This window comes from Marmota monax, unplaced genomic scaffold, assembly GCF_021218885.2.
Source record: "Marmota monax isolate L192 unplaced genomic scaffold, Marmota_monax_Labrador192_F-V1.1 WCK01_AAM20220418_F8-fsc00011, whole genome shotgun sequence".
Classification (NCBI taxonomy): Eukaryota; Metazoa; Chordata; class Mammalia; order Rodentia; family Sciuridae; genus Marmota; species Marmota monax.
This window is the reverse complement of record NW_026693082.1, coordinates 13,628,276-13,648,909: the sequence shown is the minus strand read 5'-3', so window position 1 is coordinate 13,648,909 and position 20,634 is coordinate 13,628,276. Positions and strand designations below refer to the sequence as shown.

The following is a 20,634-nucleotide window of genomic DNA, read 5'->3' as shown; positions in this document are numbered from 1 at the left end:
TAATATGGTGTCACTGTGTGGTAACTATAGGCAGGTAGTATGTGGGCACTGGGAGCATGCCCTTGGGGTTCATATTTCGTAATTAGTGAGCAGAGCTCTCTGTGTTTCCTAGTTGACAAGTCCTGAGATGCTTTTCTCTGCCATATTCTTCTGCCATGATGCTCTCCCTCATCTTGGGCCCAGAGCTATGGAGTCAGCCTACCATGGACAGAACCTCTGAAACAATGAGCCAAAACAAATTTTTCCTCCTTTAACTTGTTCTTTTCAGGTCTTTTGGTCACAGCATTGAAAAAACTGACTACAGCAACATTGAAATAGTTTTAAGGATGAAGTATGTTATGTCCCCATCATTTCAACCAGAATATATAAAAAGTAAACAAACAAACAAAAATTATACTGTTATATGGAGTCCTTCCTAAGAGTTCTGGACACACATTAACTGCTGTACACCTTTACTGAATAACCAAGACTGAAAGAACTTTCTAGTTCTTTCTGGTTTTGTTTTGAAGCAGTTTTATGTCACGCTCTCACCTATTATATACTGCTATTATTAGTTATGTCTTTTGTTCTTGCTCCCTCACTTCTAATTTGTGTCCTGTCTAATTATAAGTCATTTTGCAGCCACACATTAAAGAAGCACTGTTCAGTTTTCTGTTTCTGTGAACTTCATATCATTGAAGCACTGACATTTGTATGCTCTGGCCAATGCTTTTTAACTTCCTGATTTAGGGTCATACTTTGGACAGCTGAATATGCCATTTGCATAAGCATGCTTCTTAGGGTTAGCAACAGGATGCTTTGATGACACCAGTAAATGAGTTCAATGTTATGGTAACCTTGATCCACGGATTTATTTTAACTTAAGGTTTCCAGACCATTTCAAGGGGCCCATAGTTCATCATTAGGCTTCAGAGAATTTGTAAACCTACTGAAGCAGTATGTAATTTTTATGTGCTAGGTACATGTGATTTTCTTTTCATGATTCTAATTGGTTCTTGATATCTGAAGACAGAATCTCTGGCAAACAACATTGGGAAGTCTAACACTGGAAAGCTTAGGGATCTGAATGTTAGATATAACCTCCTGAAAAACCTCAAATCTCCCCAAGAGGCTGGAAAGCCATGGAACCCCTTTGACTTGATTTCATTATATATGAAAGTATTTGTCAGAGGAATGGTGTAGGGGAAGATGTCCCCACGTACAATAAGCATTGTGGAAATAAGTACTCCTATACACCGTTCTATTTAGAAATCACATCTGTGCAATTGACTGCTCAATCTTCTTAGTGAGTTAAATATGCTTTCATTTATGATCTTAACCAGTTTTGTTTGTGCCACATTGGAGACAGTTCTCTATGGAGGTCACATTTCAGCATATCTTGTGATCAGAGGCACTTTTTCTGGATTATCTTTTCAAAGATATTTGTGTAGTAAACAGTCTTGGAAGACAAAATTGGGGCCAGGTTTGTTTTATTGTTCAGTATAATATATATTATCTCCTTCTGAGGTAAAAATTGGACAGATTTTCTTGCAGCCCATTAGGAAAGATTCTTCAACTGTGACACAAACCCACTGTTTGCTTTTTCTACTTGGGCAGGCAAAGTTAATGGACACAAACAGGAAGCTCATGTTGCCGGATGGTGCTATGTGAGTAACACAGTCCTCTTGTCTGTGATCCAGAAGTCTCCTACCTTTTGCCAGCATCCATGAAATTTTGGCAGTCTCACTCTAGCTCACAAACAGAGTAGAACCTCAGACCTTTCACAGTTCTCAACAGCACTGTTAGTATGACTATGATTCATTTTAAAATACTTCAGCATAATGATGTACGCGTGCTCTTGAGGCAAAAACCTCAGCTCAAGTATACACTCCAGGGCAGATACTCAATGCTGCTAGTACAAATACTGCTGTCCTTCATATTTCGACTGATACCAGAAGCTTTACTAATTGGTGTAACAGTTGTCAGAAATGTATTTTTATTCATATAATTAGTGCTTTATTAATTAACATGGTGAATGTTTAAAAATGGGCTTTAGTTGGTAAAATCAAAATATTCAGGACTATAGATTGGCTAAAATAGCTTGAGCTATATCGTATCCTTGCATGAAAGGATTTAAGGATCCATCCAGGCACAGAGGCATTCTTCTTGGCCTGAGTAATAGTCAAAATACTGAACAACCAATATGTCCTAGACTCTGAGGAATCAGAACTAAAAGAAATTCTGTTCACTGTGCTAAAGCAGCCTCCCATGGGGAACCTCCTGGGACAGCCATTAACTCTGTTATGCTCGAATTCAGGACCCCCAAAAGACCACCAGAGACCAAGATCGATGTAAGCAGCAAAGAGGTGTTTATTGCGAGCTAGCTCAGTCCTCTGCCCGCACACAGCAACAGGTGACGCTGAGAGGCCCCGAGCCCAGGGTTTGCAGTAGTTTTATACATTCTTTGGGGAAGGCAGGGACCCCCACATACATCATAGCATCTCTTAGCAAATCATCACATACCGCGGGAAAATCAAATAACAACTCTAAAACATGATTAGTGTATCAAGTGGCGGGAAAGAATCTGGAAAGAATTATTGGTTAGTTCAAGGGTTTGACGCACTAAAAAATTGATTGGTTTAAATTGTGAGGATGTCGCAAGGGGGGGTATGTGCCAAACTGCAGGGCTTCTAGTTTAGATACTGGTCACCACACCTAGGTGGGGCCTATCTTAGGTGATCACCATCTGCGGCTTTTCCGAGAACTGTTTCCACAGAGCTTTTCTGTAGTATTTTCCTGACTTTAGGACTACAGTAGGTCAGAGGTTAAGTTTCAAATCAAAATGAGGTCCCAAGTAGAATGAGATTGCTTAGGTCTTTCAACTCTTTGTAATCTGGAGCCTGAGGCTAGGATTTTCTATTGTCCTCAAGGGAAAAGAGACACTGTAGGATATTTGAGGAACTTGGATCCATGGCTGTTTACCTACCAGTACAGAGGTGTATTTTCATATTTTGACCACAGTACAGCTATAATGATGCATTCAAGTTGTGTGCTCTGAGAAATGGCATCTATGGACAAATCACCCCAAAGGGTTCTGGTTTTAATCTTCCGTTTGAAGCATACCTGGTTGGTTGTTGTCAATGGGAACAGAAACCTGCCCTGGAAGCTTGCCCCATTTGTCTGTAGTGGTTCTTTCATACAAGTTGGTAACCCAAATACCTAGAAAGACAGAAAATTAGGATGATGAGCTATTTTGTGCCTGTTCTTTGATGGCTGTTTGTTAAAATAAGTGTCTATATGTGTAGCCGGATTTGGTCTGAGACTTGCTTTCATTATAATTTGTGAAAGAAAAACTATCCCTCACAATCTCTTACTTTTTTTTTTTTTTTTAGTGGGTATTGGAATTTACCAAAAAGGGTTGCAAGGTTGGGCTTGACCAAACTGGATTTAGTTCCGATTCCAAGAGCTGCCTTACAAGCCTGCAGGGATCATCAAGAAAAACCTCTTAGACTGAGGGTAGCTGACCAACATCAAAGCAGTGCTTGCTGCAGCACAGTCCCATTTAACTGGATGCCTAGAGAGGATATGCAGAGGCCACTTGGCAGCTAAGGGCAGTGTGATGGGTACCGACAGGGAGGGCGGATGAAATGTCATCCGGATGGAATGTAGCACCTCTTCCCACAGGTTTGTTGGAAAATTGGCTGCAGCCCTGGGACACACTGAGGAACCGTAGTTTAGAGACACACCAGGCCTTTTCACACTCTCTTTTTGGGCCATCCATGAATCAAAGACCTGAGTTTCAGGTAGTCCCAGCCTTTATAAATAGCAGCTACAGACAGAAAGTAAAGAAGAATCTTTATCTCCCTACCCTGAGTGAAACCCTGCTGGTTATCTTAGCAACCCCCACATGGAGATCGGATTCTGTGTCAGTTCACAGTGGGGACACAAAGGCCACCACTGTACATTCTGTACACAGAGCCAATGTCATCTTAACAGTGGATGATCTCTAGTGAAACTTTTAGGATGGCTTCAGTGCTAAGGGTCAAGGATTAATAGCAACTGCGCTTGCAGACACTCAGCCGGCAGGAGAAGACAAAGGGTAAACTGCTTTTTATGTGTACATGGTGCAAATGTGTATATTAAGAACTGTACCCAGTGGGTCACAGAACAGAGGCCCATTTCATTGGTAGGAGCAAAAGAATTCAGAAGCCGCTCCACTCTCTCATCCTTCTTCTTTTTTTTTTTAACACTTTCACTGAAATTTAATGCTGTTTCTGGAGGAGCCAAGGTACTTTTGTTTCTTTGGCATTCCTTTGCCTTGAGAGGATGCCAAGAGGCAAAGCACCCTTGCTATCCTCTTCATGGCTCTGTGATTCTTGTTGGAATCTCAGGAGGAGGTGATGCAGGGCCTTGATTCAATGTAAAGTCTAGAGGGAAGGATCCTGAGTCCATCTGGTACTTAGAGGAAAAAGAATGAGGTTCGCTGTGGTATGAAAGGGGAACTCCCCCAGGAACCTAGAGAGGAAGTGAAGAAATGTCTGTTTCTGTGTGGTCCTCATGCCTGGCAACATGGCAGGAATGTCCATTTCTTAGAGCTCTGACTTCCCCATCTCTGCGTCTTTCTTTCTAGGTGGCCCCTGCTCCTTTTGTTTGGTCTAGATCTCTTTTACACTGGTGGTTTACATATACTGACATGAAGTACACACAGTCAGCCCTCAGCATCCATGGGGGATTGGTTCCAGGATCCTTCAATGGAGGCCAGAGTCAGAAGATGCTCAGGTTTCTTCTGTAAAATAGCCTAGGACTTGCATACAAAGCACACATCCTCCTGCATACTTTAAATAATCCGTAGATGATGTATGGTTCCTAATACAGTTTAACTGCTGTGTGTGTGTGTGTGTGTTGTATGTGTGTGTGTGTGTATGTATATATATTAAACTGTATCATGTAGCACAGTTTGGAAATGTGTGCATATTTTTGCTCTGAAGTAGGTTGAATCTGTGATGCATAGATAGCAGATACTGAGCGTCAGCTGTTTCTCCAAATGTCCAGGATTGTTGGCAAAAGAGAAAAAGGTTGTTGGCTTATTTCTCCCCCTTAACTTTATACTTTGCTTTGAGTATGTGAATCACCTTTTAAAATGCAGGCAAGTAATTATGTGGTGTATATACTCATTACCCAAATAGGTCTAGATGTGTGTGTGTGGGGGGTACCAGAGATTGAACTCAGGGGCACTCAACCACATGAGCCATATCCCCAGCCCTATTTTGTAATTTATTTAGAGACAGGGTCTCACTGAGTTGCTTAGGCTGTGCTAAGGCTGGCTTTGAACTCAACAATCCTCCTGCCTCACCCTCCCGAGCCACTAGGATTACAGGTATGTGCTACTGCGCCTGGTAGGACTAGATTTTTTTTTTTATTAAGAATAAATAACACAGCTACATCAGCCTGCTTTACTTTGACAACCAGGAAATTATAAATTATAAGCAAAAGAAAATAGTCACTGAACAGAACCCATTTAAGAAAGTCATTAGAAAGTCATTCCAGTATCCTGGACAATAGTGTCCTCATGAATAAAATATAGGAGGTGACATGGATACAGGATTATCAAACTCGGGGCCAAATCTGGTCTGCATGTTTCTGTAAATTAAAAAAAAATATATATGAGAATCCAGCTATGCTCATTCATTTATTTTGCGTCTGTGGTTGCCTTTGAACTAACACACTTACTGTCTGGCCCTGTTTAGAACCAGATTTCCAACCCCTTGACCTGTGTGAACTTTCTCCCAGGTCTCTTTGGGTCTAAAATCTGTGATGCTGTGATGTGTTCAGTGGCAGGAGAAGTGAGAGAAGGATAAAGTCAAAAGGACATGGAAATAGAGGCGGGATGCGCTGGTTCTTGACAAGGCTTGAATTTAAAAGAGGCTGTGTCCTGTTCAGGTCTAATCCCTTCACAGTAATCCCTGCCTCCCATCCCCCCTGCCTTCCTGTTTTGCCTGAAGCATTCACAGCTGGAGTTGCCTGGAACGACTTTGATTGCACATAAAAATCCTGTCGTCTTTCTCTGTGGAGCACATGCTCTGCTTGTATAAAATCCTTCAAATGTATCAGCTGGAAAAATTCCTTTCCTTCTGTGAGATATAATTGTTTCCCATGTGGAATATAGAACCACTTTATCTTGCCAGGCCAGAGGCATTTTGTTGAGGAAAATGGGTTTTCTGTGCCCCTGTGTGCTGCCCTGGTCCTGTGTGGTGCTCTGATGGATGGGTGCTCTGTTCCCTCCCACCTGGGCACAGAGGTCCTGCATACATATCCATCTCACCTATCATTTGTTAGATTGCATGATTAATGCTGGAAGGTCATCTTGACTTAAGTGATTTAATTTATTGGCTGTTTGCTTTGTTGATTGTGGTTGGTAGGAACAAGAGGAGGTTTTATCTTAGATGGGATGTAGCCAGAGGGCAGGAACCATCTAAGCCACCTCATTGTGTGCTGTGCTTTATAAAGCTACACTTGCAAGTGGGATGTAAGAAGTTTGTTAGGCACCTTTTCATCACTGTGACAAAAATACCTAAGAAAAACAACTTAAAAGAGGGAAAAGGTTTATCTTGGCTCATGGTTTAAGAAGTTTCAGTTCACAGTCACTTGGTCCCATTGCTGTGGCCTATAGGGAGGCAAAATATCATGGTGGGGAGGGTGTAATGGAGCAACACTGCTTACCTCATAGCAGCAGCCAAGAAGGAGAGAGAGAGAGAGAGAGAGAGAGAGAGAGAGAGAGAGAGACTGACTCATTATCCCAGTTTCTCATTTTGCCTGCCATATTATCCACGTATTTATTGATTTTTTTCCTTATATTTACAAACATAAAAGTCCTTCACTGATTTTGTAGTACATGTACATGAATATAAATAAATATACATTTAAATATTTAAACTTTTTAAACCTTAATCTTGAAATGACATCAATATATAGAAAAGTTGCAAAAATAACATGAAGAATTACTACTGTATAATCTCCCCCTAGTTTCCCCTAAAAGTAAATGTCATCACATTTGCTTTATCATTCTTTGTCTCCTTCCCGATCATTCTTAGAAATTACTTAGGTAATTCCTTTAAAAAAATGCCATTGTATGACCTGGCCATACAGTTGCCAAAATTAGGAGATCAACATTGACATTCTATTTTTACTCAATATATAGACTTTATATTGATAATATTTTTTAGTACAGAATTATTAATAAAAGAAATGGAATTTATTTTCTATTTCTTCTTGTGGAATTTCTTTGTGTTTTATGGTTTTCTACTTGCAGAGTATAATAAGCACAAAGCACTCTTTAAAATACCCAGGGCTGGGGTTGTAACTCAGTGGCAGAGTGCTTACCTAGCATGCATAAAGCCCTGGTTTCAATCCCAGCACCACTAAATAAAATAAAATAAAATCTCCTGATGCTCTAAGTTTAAAAAATAAAATTAAATTTTGCTTCCCAAACCTGTACACCACTGTTAGAAATTGTTAAGATGTAGGGAAAGATTTTAATAATAGTAATAACAATGCTGCTGATGAATGGTCATGTCTTCTTTCCCCTAGTAACTTGGGCTCGGTACTAGTGAACCACACATCAATTTCAGCCCCTCTTCTGTATCTTCTGCCCTTTTCCTGAGCTGAAGCAGCTGTGCAAGTATGTGATCTTGGAGGGTACTTCCTGGTAAATTCCTATGTCAATGATGCCCCTTGGGGAACAATAAGTTGGCTAAAACTATTTTTTTTTCTTTTTCCTCAGCCCCTTAAACCAAGGGTGGAGCTAAAATATTCCTTTCTGAGCCAGAGACAAAATCAAGCAAATTAAAATTATGACTGTTCAGCAAAATTTCTGTGGAAACCCAGAAGGAAAACCTATACCATGCATACAATAGAAATAATTTGAGAAGTTTTAATTTTTTCTTTTCTTTAAAGTCTGAACTTGAATTTAAGTGTAGTGTTTGAACAGATGGTCATTCCCCTTAATGTTTCCCTCTGTACTGTATAGGCCCTTCCTATTCTTTCTATTCTGGTGACAGAATGAATTAAACTGCATTGGATAAATACAAGGTTGATAAATATTTTCCCGTTAAACTTTACCCCCAATATATCCCCTGAGAGGTAGTGCTGTTGTAAGCTGTTTGTGCATAACATATCTTTTCCAAAGACTAAATCCCTGCTCCCTTTAACATGTGTAGATATAGAGAATACTGGGTACTGCCATAGCTTGGGGTGTGGGTTCTCACAGACACATCTGCACTGTACATTATGTATGACTTCCAGCATCCCAGTTAGCTTTATGGAAAAAGTAGGGCACATAATAAAGGTGTGTGATGAGGGGATCTTTTTTTTTTAATGTCTTGCTAGAACATCACGTACTGTCATACATACTTTATGTGTTTTGGGGAAAAGATCGTTCTGTTTCAAAGAGAGTCACATCCTACCGTACTGGGCCAGACCAACTGAACCCTGGGTGCAGCAAATGAAAGATGCACGAGTGACCCCATCTCTACCATTTAGTCCCTTAAACCTGAGAAGAAATGAGCTGGACAAACAGAAAGGTTTAATCAGTCTCATACATTAGAGTTGAGAGCTTTTGTTGAGGAGAAATGCTGGGCCCCTCACTGTGTTGACTCCGGAGACATCAAAATGTCCACTTCTTGGAATATTCTGTAAATAGACTCAGTACTTGGATAGAGGTGGGGGAGATATCTACCATTACCCACATCTCCTCACCACCTATTCTTTAAGGACACACTGTGGTGATGGTGGGGGTGTGGGGGTGTGGGGTGGGGGTGGGGGGTCTCCTTCCCATTATTTGCTTGAGGACAGCACCCCCTGGGGCCCATCCCTAGGGAGTGCAAAAACTACAACATAAATGGAGGAGCCCTTAGTCACGTACAGTTCAACCCTGATAATTAATTTGAATTCATACTTCCAGTTATAAGAAGACATAAGAAACAAGCAAAGGTTTTAAGAAGAACCAAACCTCACATTCTTCCTTCAACCTTTTGACTTCTTTATTTTCTGCCACCAACCAAGTTCTTCTCTTTACAGACACCTGAAGTATGATTTTTACTACTTGTTCCATTAAAAGTTTGAATTAAAGACTTTGTATGTTTTAGGTCAAAGGTTCAATAATTTTTCTTTTTACGAGTGGCACTTTTGTTCAGTAACTTCACAAAAGAGCAGGTGGATTTGGTCTCATGGCATATTCTTTTTGTTCTGTATTTTAATGTTTATGTAAAGAAGGTCTGAATAGGAAGAGGTATGAAGGAATTTATTCAAGAGTAGAAAGAACTATCAAATTTTGTCTGTGGTGGTTAAGATTACAGAAGATTTTTTATCTTTCCATTGATCCTATTACCTTCTGGCTTTTGTTATTTATGAGGAACAAGGACAAAATCTAATGTGTCTGTTTCTCTTACCTAGACTTTACATTTATACCTTAAGGCATTAACAATTTCAAAATATCACAGAAAATATTAAGCCTTGATAAATGAAGTCTATCAGCTTTGTTTGTCCTGATGCAGGCACTTGTGGTTACAAGGCATGCTGGGAGCTCAGCAGCATCCTTATAAGAAAAGAGAAGTAACTTAAGAACCCATAGAGCTGAAGTTCAAAATAGAGACAGGAAGACACAGCAAAGATCAAGATTCTGTGACAAATGGTGTACTAGTCAGCTTTGCATTACTACAACCAAATACCCAAAGCAACTAACTTTATAAACAGAAAAGGTTCATTTAGCTCACGACTTTGAAAATTCAAGTGTAAGATCAGGTGGCCCCATTGGTTTGACTTCTGATAGTAGATAACATCTTGGCAGGACATATGTAGCAGCAAGTGATCATAGCTTTAACCAGAGCACAGAGAAAGAAAAAGAGATTGGGGTTACACCGTCTCCTTCTAGGACATGCCCCCAATGACCTAAGGACCTCCCTGAAGACCCCAGTCCCCAAATGTTCCGTCATCTACCAGCAGCCCTAGAGGGGAATTGGAGAATGCCCAAGACCTGGAGCCCTTCATCAGGCAGCTCAAGACAGAACCAGGCAGGCCAAACCCGTCAAGTCTGGAGGCACATGGTAAGCTAGGTTCTCATGCCGGAAACACAGGTTGTCAGAATCCCTCGAGCAAATTTGTTTTAGACTTCACCTCAACACATTCTTTAGAGTACCAAGATTGCTTCCATTGTTTTAGGAACTGGGGGGTGGGGGGAATTCTGTGAGATAGAGTCCTCTGATAATTAGAACCTTCCAACCAAGGTGGACCTGGAATGCAGAGTCTTTTAAGAAGACTCACCAAGTCAGAGGGGTGAGATGAACTTTTTTTCTTGGCATATGAGTTCTAGCAGAGATTAACTACTAGATTCCTAGCAAATAAGAAACATACATTTAATTGAGATCTTCCTCACATATTATCTGAGGACAGAAAAAACAATTCTAGAATCAGTTTGACCCAAGTTCAAGCTCAAGTTCACCATTTACTTAATATAAATAAAGAGCTCATTACTTTGCTTTCATGGAAATCAGATTGAGAAAATACAAACTTTCATGGAAATCGGATTGAGAAAATACAAACAGATTTGCCTCTCTAATACCCTAACAGGATCATAGACAAAAATGATTAACTGAGGTGAGGTGTCATTTCTTAACAGTTTAGCCCCTCACTCAGTGTTTACATGACAGCTATTATATAATCATTAATGTTGGATTTCTACTGTCAGCACAAGTCAAGGCTCTGATGTCCATTCAGGCCTCGAATGTGTATTGGTTGTCTTCCTGGGTCCAGGCACTGCTCTGAGCACAGGACACACAACAGGCATTCGCAGTCGCGCATCATAGACACCAAAACATTAATTGAACGAATTAATGGAAGGCCAGAGGTTAAACTGCAATGTCCTTAAAAGATGAAAAGATCAATGGAATTCCATTGTTATTTGAAGTAGGGCCAAGTTCTTTGTAGCGCCTCTTTCTCTATTACTTCCAAAAGATGCACTAAAAACTAATTTAAGCCACCCTTAAAAAAAAAACAAAAAACCCACCACACCTCTCCACACCACTGCCCCACACTGGAGCTGCCCTGGAATACTGCCACGGAGCCTTTGTCTGTGGACTTGGCATGTGGCTATGGTATGCTGCTTTCTGTCCCATTAACCTCTATTTTATCTGTCAAGAATAGTATTCCCCATTGTTGAAAGCAGCAATTTGCCAACCAAGCAAGCTTGGAGTCCTGTTTGATGGAGCATTACAGAGAGCAAAAGGGAAAGTTTAAATAGATTTGCCTCTCTAATTTCCTGAAAGGATCACAGACAAAACTTGCCCTCTGGTAAAATGCTTTCTGTTTGCATTATAATAACAAACATTTATTGCCATGACAGGGAAAAAGAGAGGCCCCCAGAGGCTCTCCCTCCGCCCCCCCACCCCACCACACACACCAAATTTCCTGGTTCCAGTTAGTTCTATTAAAATTCATGGGAAACTGTGCTACTTCAAACATATAAATGTAAACGTCTCTAGTTTTCTAATAGCCTAAAGTATTCAGTAAGACATTTTTCTTATATGACTGTAAAACATGGTACTTTTTTAAAAAAAATCATTGAGCCTGTGGGTTTTAACAATGAAATCATGCTCAGGAAGAAAAATCTACTTTCCCTTTCTTTGAAGCAATTGAAGGCATACTGTCAAGTCTATGACTCATAAATCCAGTCTCTCAGAGACTTTCAGATGTTTCACTTTATAGTTTTATGAAAAGAAAAATTTATATCTGTGTTATTTCATTGAATTTCTATAAAACTTATGTGTAATATACACGGAATGTATTTAAATAATGCAGCTAATGTCATATTAGAAAGTAGGCTTCATGTGACCAAGGACCCTGTCAGTATAATTCACTGCGGTATCTCCAGTTTCTATAACTTTGCAAAGCAGAAAATAGGTAATTAAGATTTATTTGTGATTGTGGAGTATCTTATATTTCTATCCAGCAAATTGAATGAAAATTGTAAAGAAGAAATTTCCAAAATTCAAGCTCTCAAACTCAGGGAATGATCATGCAACAAGGACTTAAGAGTCTGATTTTGCTAAAAACACTGACACTTTACTTGGGCCTGCAGATATAAAAAGCTTGGCATCTCTGTCTCCGTTTTTCATCTGTGTCTTTTGCTTCAAGTCAAGCACCTTGGATTCCAGGAACAACAATTCTGATCCTTAAAGATCTTGTGATGAGTGGAAACTACCCCAAGGCAGGAGCAACTTGACCAGGCCTTGCGTGATCAGTGCTGAGATAATAATGAACCAGGCCATAGTGTGACAAGGCTGCTTGACCATGCATACATCTGGTCACCTTTGCCTTCCCATTATAGCTATATGATTACAGTTCCCTTCCTGCATTGCCGTGTGACTAGAGTTCCTTTCACACTTTCACCATTACTTTTCCTCTTGGTTTTTAGAATGAGCAGCTAGACTTGAGGTTTCTTGGGCCCCCCAGAGTCAGGCCTCTGGACCAGGACTCCAGTAACAGTCATACTCAACCTCATGTTTTGCCTTACACCCCAAAAGGCATCCATGTCTTACTTGAGCAATACTTTAACAAAACCTTTCCCTTAACCCAAACACACTCTTTTCTGGCCTCCCATGTTTGTGCTTGGCTTGCCTCTACTCATCTGGCAAGACTCTGTTCAAATTTCACTCCTAATTTAAGGCATTCCCTCAGTGACTTGACCACACTATATAGATCTCTTGAGATTTGCTGCCGTTGTATCTTGGACTTTTTTTCCTTTCAAGAGCCTATCATAATTATTACATAAGTGTAAGAATATTATTGAGTATTTATTTCCTTGCTGGACAGTAAGCTGGAGAGCAGGAATTATATTCATCTTATTCTCCACTAACTTCCTAGGACTCTGTGATTGCCAGTGGGCCCGGGGCCCTCAATACGTATTTGTTGAATCCATGAATGAGAGGAAAAAGGGAGAGAAGAAAAGAAGGAGGGAGAGAAGGAGGGGAGGGAATAAAGAACCAGGGGTTTAATGTTTCTTCATGTTTGCCTGAATCCTGCTGATACTTCTTGGTCTTACTGGACTGATCTTGATTATTTTTTTGCTTTTCTAAAGATATGTGTGTGGGAGTGCTCGTATATTTCATATATTTTTGAGGCTGGTTTGATGAGATGGCTCTATTTCTATGTAATCCAGAATACTAGAACAAATCAAAGTCACCTTTGATTTAATTTTTTTTCAAATTACCTAATTATCTTCATGTCTGAAATACAGGAATATTTTTATTTCAAACTGCACTAAACATTAATTGCTCATTTGGTCCTTAATCAGCCGCTGGATTTAACCACAAAATGTATAAATCATAACATATGAACTTGCATAGATGTGTAATCAGGGATCACATTTTCTTATATTGCCAAACATTTTAAGAACCTTTACTTAGTTTTCTCCCAGCTTTCATCTGATGAGCCCACCATGTGTTTTGTGACATAAACTAGAATGGATCCAGAAACATTACAGTGATTAGAAACTACAGTTACACACTGTTGTCGACAAGGAGTTGGACTTGCCCTTGAAAATGGCAGCACAAGGAAGAGTGGCTCAGGCTCCGGGTCTTTCAGGGACTGACAGGACTTGGGTGGGTAGGTAGGTGGGGTGCTTAAGCCTTGGACACCTGAAGAAACTACGAGCCCCTCTGGTAAAGAAAAACAAGAAAACTTTGTTCATTGCTGCTATCTTAGATCTGGTTCCCCTAGAGCAAATGCTGAGGTGAAGATTGGTGTTCAAGTGGTTCAGGAAATGAGCCAGATTTCAAAGCAAAGCGATGAAGGACTGAATACCAGGTACAGGTGCAATCTGAGGTGAGGTCCCAGCCTCGCCGGCTCACAGGTGTTCTGGAACATTCCTTACACTGCACAGTCTGCCCCATCGAGAGGCAAGAAGTCACTGGGTCTTCACACTTGTGCCCCAGTCCTGAGTCATGACCTTGGCTACAAGTCATGCTGGGGACCACTTCAGCTGTCAGAGAGTAGAGGCAAATTGGTTCCATTTTTTCATGGGTCCTCTGAGGTGGGTTTCAAGTAAGAACTGTTAGGAGCAAAACACAAGCAGAAGTTGTGGACTAAGAGCCCAGAAACATCAGCCGGATCCAGAGGAATGGGGCGGAGCATCTACACCATCAGTTATAGTTTCCCCTCCAGGCACAAGCCTCTGAAGTTTTTATATTTTATTGACTTAACTATAGGAAAAAATATTATCCCCTCTAACCTTGGCCCTCTGAGGATCAATGCGTTAGTAGCCTCCCCCGCTTTTCATCTTTAATAAGCAGTGCTGCTGTCACATATACTATTCTGAAATAATTATCCTTGCCAGCCTCTTTTTCTCAAGAACGTGTCCTATAATTAATAAAGAATTATATATACTCTGCTTTGCGTGTCAGGTCGTGGAACTGCATGTAGGTCAATACCTTGTTAATAATGAGCAATGGCTTATATTCCATGTCAGGAGCTCCGTGTGGAACAGATAGACGACACATTCTGCTGACTCTTTGGAAGGGCCTAAACCACTGGTCATCTTTTAGCTGCCTTCTAATTTTCCCTTCTAGATTTATTTAATCAAGGTAAAGAATAATTCAAAATGGAGATAGTTCCCAGGACTCACAGCCACATTAGCAAACGTGGTCCATGAAGGGGGACTTTGTTACCCTTGAAAAATGCTTATGCTGTCTATCAGAATTAATGGAGGTCATTGTGCCTGTGAGACCTACCCAAGGTGGAGATGTGATCCTTCAGAATTGAGCTCCCTGTTAAATTTAAAATACTCTGTAGGAGGTTTGGAAATACATACTTGCTTTTGGGAATGTCTTTCCAAAAATTCATTTCCAAAATAGGATTGGAGTTATTCTTAAAATAAAATCCCAGATTTACTGTTTTTTAGGAGATGGTTGTCTGCCTGCTTTGTTTCCTTTCTTTATTTTTATTTTACCTTGCCTTTTATTTATCAGTCATTTATTGAGTGCCCACTGCGGGTCAGGCACAGTGATAGTGGATAGTTGGGAATAAAATATAGGAAGTCTCCCCTTATTGAAGTTTTCATTCTAGAGATGGAGACCAAAATTAAGTGCACACACTGAATTTATAATCCATGGAAAGTGCTGTGGAGGCAATGCAGTGAGCAGAGGCAAGAGAGCAACCACAGAGGCCACAGCAGGTGGGAGGTGTCTTTTGGGAGGTGCCCCTAGGAGAAGGAGCCAGTTAGTTCTGCAACAGTCTAGATGTAGAATTTTCTGGATAGAAGGAATAATGAATGTGGAGCTCTCATATCAGCAACTAGCTGGATGTGCTACAGAGAAGGTGGCCAGTGTGGCTGGAGAGGCACAGGGGGAGGGTGACCATGAAGCCAGAGAGGACAGCAAATACCAGCTTATTCGAGACCCCAGAGCCCACAGGGAGGAGACGGATTTTGGAGAATTCTTTTGAGGGTTTTAAGTCAAAAAGTGACTTGATCTGATTTATCTTTAAACAGATAGTTGCCTTCTTTGCTGCTGGATGATAATGTGAGTAGAAGCAGAAAGACAGGTGGACAAGGGCAGCAGACACAGTGGCCAGGGATGCCAGGGACGCTGCAGACACTTTAGAGAGGGACACAGGACATCAAACTTTGCTTGGCCTTAAATTTCCTGTCTGAAAGATGGGGATGACATTCACGTACCTGCCACACTGTGTTCTCATGAGGATTAAATGCATCAATATATTTTTAAAAAATGTTATTGAGACAATGTTTGTACATCTTTATAGGGTTTATTATTGTTAGTTCAATGTATGTGTATAACATGTGATGACAGGATAATAAATATTTCTCTTGGAACACTGATCTTTTTTATGGACTGGAAATTTCATACTCTTCTAGTCACTTTGAAATATACCATAGATTGTTTAAATCAACTATTATCCTACTGTGCTATGGAAGAACCTGAACTTATTCATCTTCTGAATATTTTCTATCTCTTATATACTTTATTTTCATGTTCCCTTGCCTCTTGATCTTCCCCATCTCTAGCAATCACTATCCATTTCCTTTTTCCGTGAAATTGACTTTATTAGTTTTTACAAATGAATGAGAACACGTGGTATTTGTCTTTATATACGTGACCTATTTCACTTCACATAATGACCTCCACTTCCAGCCATGATCTTGCAAATGACAGGATTTCATTCTTTTTTTTGAATATGTTTTTTTTAGTTGTAGATGGACATAATACCTTTTTTAAAATTTAATTTGTTTATGTGGTACTGGGGATCGAACTCAGTGCCTCATGCATGCCAGGCAAGCACTCTATCACTGAGTCACAACCCCAGCCCCAGGATTTCAATCTTTTATGACTGAATAATATTCCACTGTGTGTGTGTGTGTGACATTTTCTTTATCCATTCATCTGCTAATGGACACCTAGGTTGATTCCATATTTTTGCTATTGTAAGTAGTTAAAAGCATTAGTATTCACTTCACATAAATTTCTCCTAATAATTTTGTGTAAATAGTAATACATATATGTCTATTATCTTCTGTTACTCTTATTGCATATAGAAGGGACAAATCCAGGATGACAGTTGGGCTGAAGACTGAACAATGCAGCCTGCTGTCTGTGGGCATGGTAATATCTGGGATACTTTAACGATGAGGAGGCTCTTGATCTAATTGTGTTGCTTTTCAAGCTGAACACAAGCCAATAACTTGCTTAACTTTGTCTCACCTTGCCTTATCTACACATGGGGCACATAACGACTACCCTTCCTATAAACTTCCAGTGAAGATACTGTGCTAATTAGCTTTGCATCACTGTGACCAAAATATCTAACAAGAACAGCTTAGAGGAGGAAACATTTAGTTTGGCTAGTGGTTTTAGAGGTTTAGGCCATGGTCAGCCAACTCCATTGCACTGGGTCCAAGATCATGGCGGAAGGGCATGATGGAGGAGCACTTCTCGATTCCTAGTGGCAAGGAAGCAGAGAGAGAGGTTTGCTAGCTACATCCTACCTGCCTATAGTCACCACCCAGTACAATAGTCCTTTCAAACCATTAAGCCATCAAATGGATTAATCCACTGATTGGATTATGACTCTTATAATCTATTCATATCACCTCTATTTCTGAATTTACTCACACATGAGCTTTTGGGAGATGCCTCATATCAAAACTATAAACAGATACGAAGTTAAACTGCACATTAAATCTAACAGTCTTTGCATTTCTCAATAGAGAAGTTATTACTTTTATCACAAATGAACAAGGCAAGAATGACTGACTTATGCAAAAAGGGACATGGTTTTCAGCCTATAGTTGATGCAATTGAAATCTAAGTGTCCTGCTATTTATGTTTGTTTCTAAGGTGATGTGTAAGCAAGAACAAAAGAAAGAGAGGGAAATGGTTGCTGTTGGAACATTGTCTGATAAGATGGTCAGACAGGAGGAAAGAGGAGTAAGAATTGGGGCAGAAAGGACAGCATCTAATGTAACATATAGAGGTCTTCTTTACTCTGCACATAAAAAGAATAATGTGGATACTATTTAAAAAAAAAGTTCACGAGTGCAGAAATCACTTTCATGAACTCAGAAAAGAAATTTTCAATAAATGACTTTTTATTCTTGAAATCTGGAACCCAGGTTTAAATCCTGGTTCAGTTTACTAACAATTGTAAGCATATGATTTTGGGTTAACCACTAACTTTTCTAAATCCTAGCTTGCTTCTCAACAGCATTTCACCTCACAGTGTTGTTGGAAGAAACCAACAAAGACCATATATGAAAAAAAAATCTTTCTGTTTTTATTATTATTATTTATTATTAATAATCAACCAACTGAGAGGGAGCCATCTGGCTCTTGTCATTGTTTTCATTCGAAGGACACTTTAAAGGCGTTGGCCCAGGGAGAATCAGGGAGTTTTGTTCTATAATTCGGATAATAAGAGTGTGATCATTTGACAATGTCATGTAAATACAGGATTCATTTTAGTTTTGCCCTTCAAATGGTTCTCTTCCTTAAAGTGGCCTGTTTGCAGAAAGATGGTACCTGTATCTTGAATTCTTATTCTAAAATGCCTGATTATGCATGTGAGTTTGGGTTAAAGGTGTCAAATTAGAATCAACTCCTCCTTCTTTCAGCCAGGGCTGTGGGCATTGGTGAAGGGAACAGGCTTTTGTCCTCTTGGCTGGTCTGAGTCACAGACCTTGAGAGCCTTCTGAAATGCATACAACCAACTTACTCTCAAGATAGCTTTCAGTGTAGTATCGCTCCATTAGAGTGAGAACACCAGGTTCTTTCAGAGCACACACATCGAAACAAACAAAACCTCCTTCAAAGCCCTCTTCATCTGTTCTTGCTCTCTCTCCCTTCGTTTGTCCCTAGGGAAGTGTGAGATCGGCTGGGCCTACTACTGCACGGGAGCAGGTGCCGCTGCCGCCATGCTGCTGTGCACATGGCTGGCTTGCTTCTCGGGCAAGAAACAGAAGCACTACCCATACTGAGGTGGAGCCATCAGGAGAAGCCGAAGAGAAGACAGGCCACAGGGGCTGGAAGGGGCCAAAACTTCTGGCTACTTCTAAAAGGTGGAATAGTGGTTCTGATTCAATACCGTGCTAATGAAGGGAAACCCGATGGAACAAGGAACTTTATTTAGGAAGGGAGGGTGGTGGGAGGCTGGTGACAGAAATGGAGAATGATGGAGGAAAGAAAATACGGACCAAAGGCTAAGAGTTGCAGGGTATCGGGTGTTTCTGTTCCACACAATATTGTCAGCATATATCGCATACACATGCAAAGCAAATCTATATATGCAAACAAGAATTTTGGTTGCTTTTTTTTTTTAATGTCGAGGACTTGGGAGAATCAAAAGGGCTAGTAGAAACAGTATTATGTGGGAAGCAGGGTACCCCACAAACGTTCCCTGTAGGTAATGCCACTCCTGAAAGCACACGAGCACACACGCAGATACACATCCACACATGCCCACGCAACACACGTAAATCATCACAGACTGTGGGGGAGGGGTTCCCTAGTGCATTACTCCTCTGTTTTCTTTTTACTATCCATTGAAAACACAGTATTATCCCTTTATAAAACATACATTAAACCTAATAAATGGACCAATATGCCACTGTATCAGTATTTTGTATATCCTGCATAAACTCTTTAGCCACTCCACATGTTCTCAGTGTTTATGCAGGCTTTTAGAGTTAAGCCTTCATATTTCAATATTATTCAAAGGTATGCAACATTTCTCTGAGTAGCTTCTGATATGATATTCTTATGAAGTCAAGGGGCAAATTTCTGTCCACTGTAGGAGAGACTTCCGTTGAGGAGGTGAGAGTCATGAGAGACATTTTCCAATCATTAGATCTTGTTTTCTTTCGTCCATTATTGTACTGTGCTGTACCACATTTATTTCAATATTCATTTTGTAAAAAAACAATTAAAAAGTGCTATTTTGTTTGTATTTGAAAAACTCTTGTGAATAAATTTCTCTCTTTGTTCAATAGCTAGATGAATCCTAGAGTGTTCATTCAATTATCTGGTCTGTTTCTTTAATTTTTTCAATATAGCCTTCCAATTGCAACTGTCCTATTAATCTTCCTCTTCTCTTAAGACCTCCCATTATATCACTCACTGATTATTCAACCAGGAATTGTTCTAGACATACAGTGTATTTAAGGTGAGACACAGTTTCCATTTTCAGCTTAAATTCTTTGCAACCAGCATTATAACTTCCTGTGCATTGAATTTCAATCATAACCAAATTCTCAAAAGGATCTAGAAATTTGGGTCATTTAAGAAAGATTATCTTGTACTCCTGCTCATAGCAGAAAGCAAGACTTGACTAAGGAAAAGGGTTGAGATCCTTTCATGACCCTCCTAACAGAACCAGTTCTACCAGGAGCAAAAATTGCGTATTAGATAATGGATACATTCTTATTATGCAAGTCTGAGGTGTAGCAAATACCTACAAATTCGGTTTCGAATAGTTTCTAAATTACATGCTTTTCATATTTGGAAATGGAACAGTATAGCTCTTTACACATGTAACTACATTTTCTATACTCTATATACATATTTATCAATTTAACTTAAACATCAAACTTACTTCAGTTACTTTTAATCATTTCAGGGTGAGGATCCATGCTGCATTGTTCTTGCAATGCAAGAATCTCACCAATAAAATTCTGGATTTTCTGAGGCTTTGTTGGTATAGAGAAAGTCACTCCACTCTCAAATGCTGCATTTGTAACGTGCTGAATGTCCTTTGATTGTGTCTCATTGTCTGCTGAGCAAGGGCTTCTCCACTCTGTGGTTTCCTGCAGAGAGGAGAAGATTGCACTTTGCTTCCTCAATTAGCCCATCATTTTCATGAATTGTTGGTGCTTTTCATTTTTTTTTAACCTGCACCTTCCTGTCAGAATAGTATTATGACTTTTCAGCTTCCATTATTCGGTCAGACTTCTCTATGGAATTCATCAAGGTCTCATTTCTTGGACATGCCTAACGATGGCATTGTCATTTTTCATGTAGTCCATGTGATTTTAAACATTAGAGAGATTCATTAAAATAAAAAGCTGATCACTTTACATGACAAAGTCAAATGACAATC

General features: G+C 39.9%; 1 protein-coding gene across 1 annotated transcript in view; it reads left to right on the top strand.

Annotated features, from left to right (window-relative positions):
• The window catches only part of Lhfpl6 (LHFPL tetraspan subfamily member 6), a 239,397-nt gene extending 219,870 nt beyond the window's left edge, over window positions 1-19,527 (top strand). The window contains exon 4 of the mRNA XM_046454152.2: window positions 18,399-19,527. Within this exon, the coding sequence (XP_046310108.1) occupies window positions 18,399-18,517 (119 nt within the window). The 3' untranslated portion in view covers window positions 18,518-19,527. The remainder of the gene's footprint in view (window positions 1-18,398) is intronic.
• Window positions 19,528-20,634: the final 1,107 nt, after the last annotated feature.